Source organism: Castor canadensis, chromosome 15 (assembly GCF_047511655.1).
Source record: "Castor canadensis chromosome 15, mCasCan1.hap1v2, whole genome shotgun sequence".
NCBI classification, from domain to species: Eukaryota; Metazoa; Chordata; class Mammalia; order Rodentia; family Castoridae; genus Castor; species Castor canadensis.
In genome coordinates, this window is record NC_133400.1 from 78,767,278 (window position 1) to 78,776,367 (window position 9,090).

General features: G+C 39.6%; 1 protein-coding gene across 1 annotated transcript in view; it reads right to left on the reverse strand.

Moving 5' to 3' along the window:
- The window catches only part of Mrc1 (mannose receptor C-type 1), an 84,656-nt gene extending 76,421 nt beyond the window's left edge, over positions 1-8,235 (reverse strand). Inside the window, exon 1 of the mRNA XM_020180977.2 lies at positions 8,025-8,235. Coding sequence (XP_020036566.1) covers positions 8,025-8,085 — 61 coding nt within the window. The 5' untranslated portion in view covers positions 8,086-8,235. The remainder of the gene's footprint in view (positions 1-8,024) is intronic.
- Between the last annotated feature and the right edge of the window lie 855 nt (positions 8,236-9,090).

Here is a 9,090-nt window from a genome sequence, read left to right on the forward strand (position 1 = left end):
ATGGGCTCGAACCTTCAAAACTGTAAGTCAAAATAAAACTTTTCTCTTAATAAGTTGATAACCTTAGGTATTTTGGTATAGTGATAAAAAGCTGACTAACACGGGTTTGAAATGTAATATCAACTCTTTTGTAAACTTCCAGCCTGCTCTTGTTGATTTTAGACTTGATGGTCTCCATTGTGTGAGCCAATTCTCCCCCACACCTTCTGCCAGGTTCTCTTTCTCCCAAGAACCCTGGCTAAAACATAAAGCCTTACCTCTTCTCTTCTCTCTGGTTTCATTATCACCAGCCTACACCAAGCCACCATGGTCTTGATCTACTCTTAATTTCTTCGAAGTGGAATCATCAAGGAAGACAACACCTGGTCATCCAAACTCCTTCAAGGAGATGGGCCTGACTTGTCACCTGACTTCATGTTGCAAAACCTACCTTAAGTAATGAATTGTATCCACTGCATCACAAAAAAAAGAGTGAGATTTCTTTCTTTTTTACAATCTCTTTATTGGATTACCCTGATGTACATCACATTCAGGTTGAATGCTTACTCAAAAATAAAATTGCTTTCTTTCTCTTCTAACTTTCTGGAATTTGGGATTGGGAGGAGACCTTGTTTCTAACTAACATTTGTTCCCCAACAATAGAAACCATTCAAGACTGGTACCAATATACCCAGGAAGAAAAAAATCCATCTTCTACATTGCAGCTCACAAAAGAGAGGGCACAACCCAGCCCTACTGCCCCTCAACTCTCATCATTTCTCACTCTCACTCAGCACCTTCCAACTATGAGATCTTTCTGTTCCTTAAACACTCCAAATTCATTCCTACTTTAGTGAGTTCATATTTTGAGTTCCCTCTTCTGGGAACACTTATTAAGGTCCAAGATCAAATGTTAACTCCTTAAGCAAGCGGACTTTCCTAACTCATTTTACTCTTCTATTCTCTATAAAATATCTATTAGCATGTTAAAATATGGTTTTTTTTTTTACTTTTGTTTACTAATGTTTTGTCTGTATCCTCCTATTGCAATGGAAATCCATAAAAAGAAGGACTTGATACTGTTGACTTGGTACTGTCACTTCTCTTTGGAAGCATAACAAGTTTCTCAAAAAAAATTAGTGGAATGAGCAAAAGAATATTTTCTAAATCAAAAGTATATTGATAAGATACTCAGATAAAGCATTTTATTTACTAACGGATTCATGACTATGGGTCTATTTAAAATTAACATTGTTCTTACAAGTCTATTTTTCCACAAGAACAATTTATAAACATTTATACTTATGAAAAGAGTACTAGAAAAGCTTCTATTTCAATACACCCTTATCTATTGTTGTTTCCTCTCTTATCTTTTGACATTAGGAAGCAGTGTAAACTTGATATTGCCTTTGTCAGACAATACAAGGAAACGTAAAATTATCACATTATGGTGATATATTCCTGCATTATCCTTCTCCCCGAGTTGTCAGCATGTAAATTCACTATTATTGTCTCTGAGAAATGTATCTAATTTGAAATGTCATACTTCTTCCTCTTTACGACCTTGACCTAAAGGCAGGTCGTGGCATTTTTGCCACTCTTAAGCACACCAATGTAGCATATTTATATACATTCTACTCTTTTTTTGAAGTACTAAGGTTTGAACTCAGAGTCTTGCACTTTCTAGGCAAACACTCTACCACTTGAATCATGCCCCAGCCCAAACATTTACTTCTTATCTACATAATTATGTTTTTGTAAAAGACATATTTGAACTCTGAACGATTAGGACAGCTGTATAGTTACCTTCATTCATGGGACCTAATATGTGAGTTTCCTTGTTTAAATACTTATCAGATATTCCTAACACTGGAGATACTCTTCTCCCATCTTGACTTCATCTTTCTAAGCTCATATTTATTTTTAACAAGTATTTGGCGAACATCTACTATGTGCCAGTCACTATTCTAATGACAACACAAAGACAAACCAGAGAGACAAATTCCTTGCCCACAATGAACACACATTCTGCTGTGGTTATTTCAAGGTCAGAAATAGTAAAGGCAAAAACACATTTTGGAAAGAAATGATATGTTTCAATCCAACATTTCAGGCTAAAAATAACTAAAGACAAACATTCAATAACATTGGCACAAGTTTTCAAATAAAATAGTAGAATTAAAACACACAAGAAAATAACTTCTGGAAGAAAGAGAATCTGAGTAAGAGGAAGATAAGCAGTTATTATGCATTGGGTGCTGCCAGAACCCTCTCCCCTTATTTCTCTATGGCCTTTGCCATTTTAACTCAGAGTAGCCCTACTCCCCAAACCCTACTCCCCAAATGCCAGAAGTATGTATTTTGACCGGGAAAGTTTCCTGATCAGCAGAGCTCTCTACGCCTGCACTCAGGACAGACTATGAGGGTCCAAGAATTAACAACCTTCATCAGTGGCTCATGGGAAATGATGGGCACTCCCAGTGCATTGGGGAGGATGACACTGAGACCCCTATTCTACTCTGTTCACCAGGGCTCCCCAGTAAAACCAGGCTCTTCTTGCCCACAGTAGTCACTGGCTTGTTATCACACTTTCTGTTCCTGTCTCACTTCCGCATTCTCCCTGCCAGTGCTTCCTGGGATCCCCTCCCAATAAAGTTACTTGCACTCAAATCAGAGTACAGCTGTCAGATATAAACTTCTGGAAGAATCGAAACTAAGAAATACCATATATCTATTAGCCTCAGAAAACAAATGTAAAACCCACAATAGTACCCCTTCTCAAAGAAGGAATTAAGTGAAAAACATTTACCATGCACCACATATGCAAAACACCCATGCCCAGGTGCATGGGCAGGGAAGTTGAGGGACAATCATAGAATTGGGCTCAGCAATGTTGAGTAAAGGAAGCTGGTGGAGTGGCTCAAGTGGTAGAGTGCCTGTCTAGCAAGTGTGAGACCCTGAGTTAAAACCTAGTACCACCAAAAAAAAAAAAGAAGAAGAAGAAGAGTAAAGGAAAAATTTGAAAATACTTTATTTTTTACTTTGATCTTTCCTTCATTCAGCCACCAAATATTCAGAAAGCCTACTAATTTATGTCACAGCATCTGGCCATTGGGGAAGTACAAATAAAGAATCCAAATAGATTCTGAACTCAAGGAGAAAAGACAGATCATAAAACTCTTTCAATGTCCTTCCAACTTCCCTAAAAATAAGAATCTCTATGCCTTCCCTGGATCACTTGCACCCATCTCACTGGAATAGGCCTCTTCATCCAGTCCTCTCCAACCTCGCCCCCTCATTCTCCCTTTCTCTTCCTTCTATGTCAACAGCTTCAGAGGTGGGGATATGGCTCAAGTGGTAGAACACAAGCCACCGCAATAAAAAAAGGAACAACTTCAGAATTTCAGCCTCTTTCCCAGTCAAGGACATACAAAAACCTCTAGGTAAGAAGTTGACTTTATATTTCTCTTTCTTCTTCTACACACAGCCATGTCAATTAATTAATTAATCTTCTGTATCCTTCCAAACAGGACAAATCAGGGCTTTAGTGTCTAATTGTTGGGTAACCAGATTCCAACCTGTTGTTTACCTGTTGTGTGACCCTGGTGAATTTTAAACACTACTCTGTGATTCCATTTTCCCTTTGTCAAATAAAGAGGAGAGACTGACCTACTCATTGCAGTAAGAATTAGATGAAATAAATAAAATGCTTAGAACAGTCTGATGCAGAAATGTATCAAGTGATACATGTTTGTTACCATTATTGTGGACTTGGAAAATCAAGCTTGAACACAGTGTGAAATGGTTCAGAACAGGATAAAATTAGAGACAACAAAGGGCTGATGCTGCAGTTTAGAAAGAGGGAAAGAAGGACAGAAGGACATAGGAAATGGAAACCCAGAGTTTCCAGCCATGGAGGCAGGTAGCATAGCAGACAGAGGAATGTTTTTAGCAGTCAGTCAATTTGCAATCAAATTCTGGTTCCACCATTTATTAGCCGTGCTGCCTGAGACAAACTAACCATTCTAACCTCAATTTCCTCATCTGTAATAGTCTTTGATAGAGTCACTGTAGAATTCTAAATGAGATTGTGATAGTGTACATAAAGCACCCAGCGGGTCAATTTTGCATATAGCAAAATATTAATGCCCTCCGTTCCTCCTCTTGACATGAAAGTCTAAAACAGTTGATACACATAAGTATATCTGAATCCTTCTTCTAGCAATGTTGTTTTGAACCACACTTAGATCTTTCCCGATCAGTACACTTCAGTTGGTAAATTATATCCTCACTGGCTCGCTCACTTCTGTGACCCACTTACTTGTCAGAGTCTTGTTTCATCTAAAGAAGTATAAAGTGTCATCTTCCCACCTGCTCTATGCTCAGGTATGAGCCCCTGGGGTCTAAGTATTTGTGCACAATTCTTGTAGATTAAACCAAAAAACATTCTTAACTCAAAACTGGAGTCTAGCTATCAGTTCCAAGGTATAGATGTGAAAACCAAATTCCAAATACAAACTCTGTGAAACAGGGGATAAAAGCAAACAAATGACAACAACAACAACAAAAAATTAGGAGAAATGGTCTGGTATTTTTCTTAATTGAACTTTGTGAAAAAAAATAAATACACTTAAGAATTAATATTGTAAGAAATGTGCTTATATTGAAATGAAAGGTTTTTTAAGAATGATTGTGTGAATCAACACTGTGATAATAACAATGGCGATAATTCTCTTCCTTAGCATTTAGATGAGGAGGCTGAAATAGGAAGTGTCTTGGGATTATAAAATTTAGCATGATAATGATGTCAGAATCAAAATTTGATTGCTATCCACCTGCTCACAAACCTCCTGCCTCTGCCTCCTCAGTGCTAGGATTACAGGCATGCACCAGCAAGTCCAATTTCATTTGATCTTATATTACAACAAGGAGTCCAAGAGAAGATGGAAGAAATACATCCTGGGTTTGCCATGCCTGCTAAATAGTGACCTCTGAGCCTCCCTGAGCCTGTTGCCTCCTCTACAAATTATGACACCAAACCAAATCATTTCCAAGTTCCCTCTTGCTTTAATAACTCATGAGGCTAAGGCCTCTCTCCTACCTAAGACTTCCTCATGTTTTCATAATCAGCCCCTGTTCTAGGCTTCTTCATACCACTTGGCCCCTGTTTTAGCTGCATCCTGAGAGCCTGGAAAATCTTCATGTTGCCCTGTGGCACCAGTTAGGTAGAGTGTATTGCTGGCATCTTTTCCCAACTCTGCCTTCTGTGGCATCATGTTGGCAGTTTGAGATAAACCAGTGAGGAAATATTTATACCATGGAAAATCAGAACATGCCACAAACCAAATCAGTGGGGTTTTTTTGTTTTTGTTTTTGTTTTTTCTTCTGCAAACCAGTTGTTCAGTTTACCAGCAAACAATTACCTGTGAGCCAAACCTTCTATTTCCAGGCTAAACTCTGCAGTGGTCCATGTTCACTGTCCAAGCAACTCTCACTGTCTCTACTGTTATTATAACTCCACTGAGGCCTAAACATTGGCAATGTGGCTAAAAGATAGGGCAAGAAGAACAAAACGTGCAATTGGTGTCCTCTGTTAACCACCCTAGACTCCTCAGGGTACAACTGGCCCCACCATGAGCTCATGGTGCCACTGGGGGTGTGATGCTCCCTTGGATATGGAAGAAAAGGTTATGAGTTGAAAAGAAACAAACTAACAGGAAGGAGGGAGACTTTCCATGTGTCTTCCATGGAAAGGAAGCTAGGGAAGGTGTTCTTGAGAACTCACAGGTCCTTCAATCTGCTGTTAACTAAGTAGGTGTCCCACTTTCACCCAGACTCCTCTGCTACATGGGCCAAGCAAAGGTGAAATAAAAATCACAGGCTGTTGAGTAAAACAAAAATTTCTAGAAGGGGCTCCCTTGCCCCCATTTTTTTGTTGCTTTGTATTCTCTAAGTAAACAAACATTCAGTGCCTCCTTCGCTGTCCCCATATCTGTGCCACAAAGAGGAAGAAATGAGTCAGAGTGAGGTATCCTGCTGTCTCAAGGAGGGAGCATTCTTAGGAAGATTGAGAAACACTTTTTGCCCAAAAGCATTGGGTCAGTTAAAGAAAACTGGGGCTGTGATTGTGTGCCCAAGATGGAACCAGTAGCCCATGTGACCCCTTACACTGAGTGTAGACTAGTGTAAGTGTACAATACACACCAGACTTTGAAGATATACTTTTTAGAACTGAAAATTTACCAGTAATTTTTATATTGAATAAATGTTGGATATTTTAGATATATTGAGTTAAATAAACTATTTGAATAAAATCAATTCACCAGTTTCTTTTTAGTTTTTGTTGTTGTTTTGGGTTTTTTGTTTTTGCAGTGCTGGGAATCAAACTCAGGACCTTATGTATGCTAGGCAAGTGCTCTACCACCAAACTACATCCACAGGCCTCATTTTAGTTATTTCTTTTAGGCTGTTCTGGGTTATAGAGTCCAGGTCTCCTAAACAGCCCTTGAATGCTCATCCAGCATCTGTTTGGAGACCTTCAGTGATGGGACATACTGCTCTATTTGCAACAGCCTAACCCTTAGATTTTCTCTGGTCTGAGTTTTTAATCTTTGGATCTACAAAAGAAGTTTTAATTCTCTTGCATAAGACAAGCATCCTGGGAAAAAAATGGAGATAATGATAACATCTCCCTACACTGATGTCTTATGGCACTCAGGTTAAGCAGCTCCATGTCCCATCTCCCAGAATTAATTGAAAGAAATGCTTTATAACTAGAACTAAGGTAAAATGTCTCCTTGAGCTGCAGGAATCTGTCTTCAGCATTCTTTCTTGACAAACTTCTCCTTTAACTGTTTAATAGACTTTTATTGAACATTAATTACTATAGTGGAAGGGGTAGTCACTGCTTTTATTCACTAACACTTCTAAAAGGCTTCCTGAAATTTATACTCTGCTCCAAACATACACATTATAACTCACTGAATCATCAAGATTGATGGGGCAGGAAATATTATTCTCCCCACTTTATAGACCTGGAAACTAAAGCACAAAGACAGAAGTCGCTTGTCCAAGATCACACAGCTAGCAAGTGGCAGAGGCAAGCACAAATGATACTGCCTGTTCTGTGTTTTGGTAACTACTGCTTAATGCTTGTTAGGATTTAAACTTTTAAGTGATTAAATACTCTCTTCCTAAGGAACTTGTTGCCTCACTATACAACAGAGAATAGGATAGGACCACAAGCACAAACTGCCCTCAGTAAATGTCAGCTGTTTGATGAAAATAAAGGGAAATGAAACCCAAAAACTCAAGGTTGAAATCCTTTGTGTACTATCTTCAAGCAGAACCGAGAAGGAAAATTCTCTCAGGCACTTTCACTCTGAAGTTTAAGCAGGCTGAATCCTGCTATTTCTACTCCTTTCTATTTCTCCGGAAATAGAAAGACAGGTTCAATGATGTCTTTGAGAATTTGAAAAGTTCAAATTTGAATCTGTTTCTAGTGAGTAATTACTCATCTTCAGAAAGCAAATAATCTTAAAACTGAACAAATGCATTTGAGACAGTTTGAGCTATTTAGAATACACACGAGGATGAGCTTTCTAGCAATAAAAATTATGAGTGATTAAAACAGATCATAGAAAAAAAATGAGTGATGAAATCCCTTCTGAAGGGATGATCTGTGATCCCACCTTTAAGTAGGATGAGGGGAGGGATTTTCCTCTTCCTCCCAGCCAAAGACTGGCAAAAAGTAGCTGTGGGGAATTAGATGGAACCAGTGTGAACTATGTTACAAGAAGCAAACCACAGAGCAAGAAATCCTTGTATGAATGAAACAGAGAAGAACACCCCGCAGACGAGAGAAGTCCTGAGGATAAAGGTTCTCATCTGATACCTAACAGCTCCAGGCTCCCACCCAAGGGGCCAGGTGGAGGCAGTGGATTTCATCAGCACACAGTTGTTGGCAGGACTCAGCATTAGCCCAAAAGAGGAAGAAGTGCCACAGGCCCCCCAGGGTGAAAGCCCCCACTTCAGAGCAGACTTACCCAATAGGTGAACAGCAACTGGAATGACAGAGACAAAAGCCAGGAGTAAGGACAGCCTCATGGCCCAGAAAGTATCCTCTTCTTCCACTAATGGAGAGCAGGGCAGAAAAACAAAACAAAACAGCTGGGGCCCTGATGCCCCTCCACCTAGCCCGGGTCCTCAGAGCTGTCTTGCTGAAAAGGAATGTAGAGGAAGCTGGCCTTTTTAAAGTGCTCCTGGATTTAGGGAAACCCTCCAATAAGGAGATATCCTGTCACATGAGGGTGGTTAGAAAAACAGGAATTCAAAGTTACAACTTTGCTTCGTAAGCTAACTTCTGAGAAGAGCAGGCCCACGTGTAGGAGAGGGGTGAGGATGGGGGAGGAGAGGCCATGGTGAGCAGAGCCTTGAGGTGTCAGGCCTGCCTGCAGGATGGGAGAATGGAAGGCGCCCAGGACCTTGAACTTGCTCTGATGATGCTGGGTGGGGACCACTTCGCAGCGTTACCTGGCCAGGAAAACAGAGATTCCCCTGTGAGGCTGCAGAGTCAGGGGTCTCTGAGCAGACAGAAACAGGCAGGCACTAAAAAGATGGTGATGGTGGAAATATTTAATGATCCCCTTCATTCTCTATACTCAGACTTTCTCTCTCTCTCTCTCTCTCTTTTCTTAGAAAGCCTCAAAAAAAAAAAAAAAAAAAACCAAAATACAGTTCACACAGAGCTTTGTTCCTCTAACTAGAAGAAAAGCTAAATCCATGATGGAATCTCAGTGAGGCCAAGAAGGAGAAAGTTCCCATACAAGAATGAGTATAGAATTTTTAAACCTGTTAAAATCACCATGAGAAGGGGACTAAGGTTAAAAAAAAAAAGTTAGAGGGGATGAAACAATTTGGATTGTAATATATATATGGAAATAGCACAATAAAATCCCCTGTGTAGCTAGCTCTCTTATTAAACACACAAAAATGTCTTTTTTTTTTTTTACAAAAAACAGACCAGGAAGGCAAAACAGGTCCTGTCTGGGAGGTGGGAGGATGGGGAGAAAGGGTATAGGAGGGTGAATATTGTGGAAATATTGTGTACAC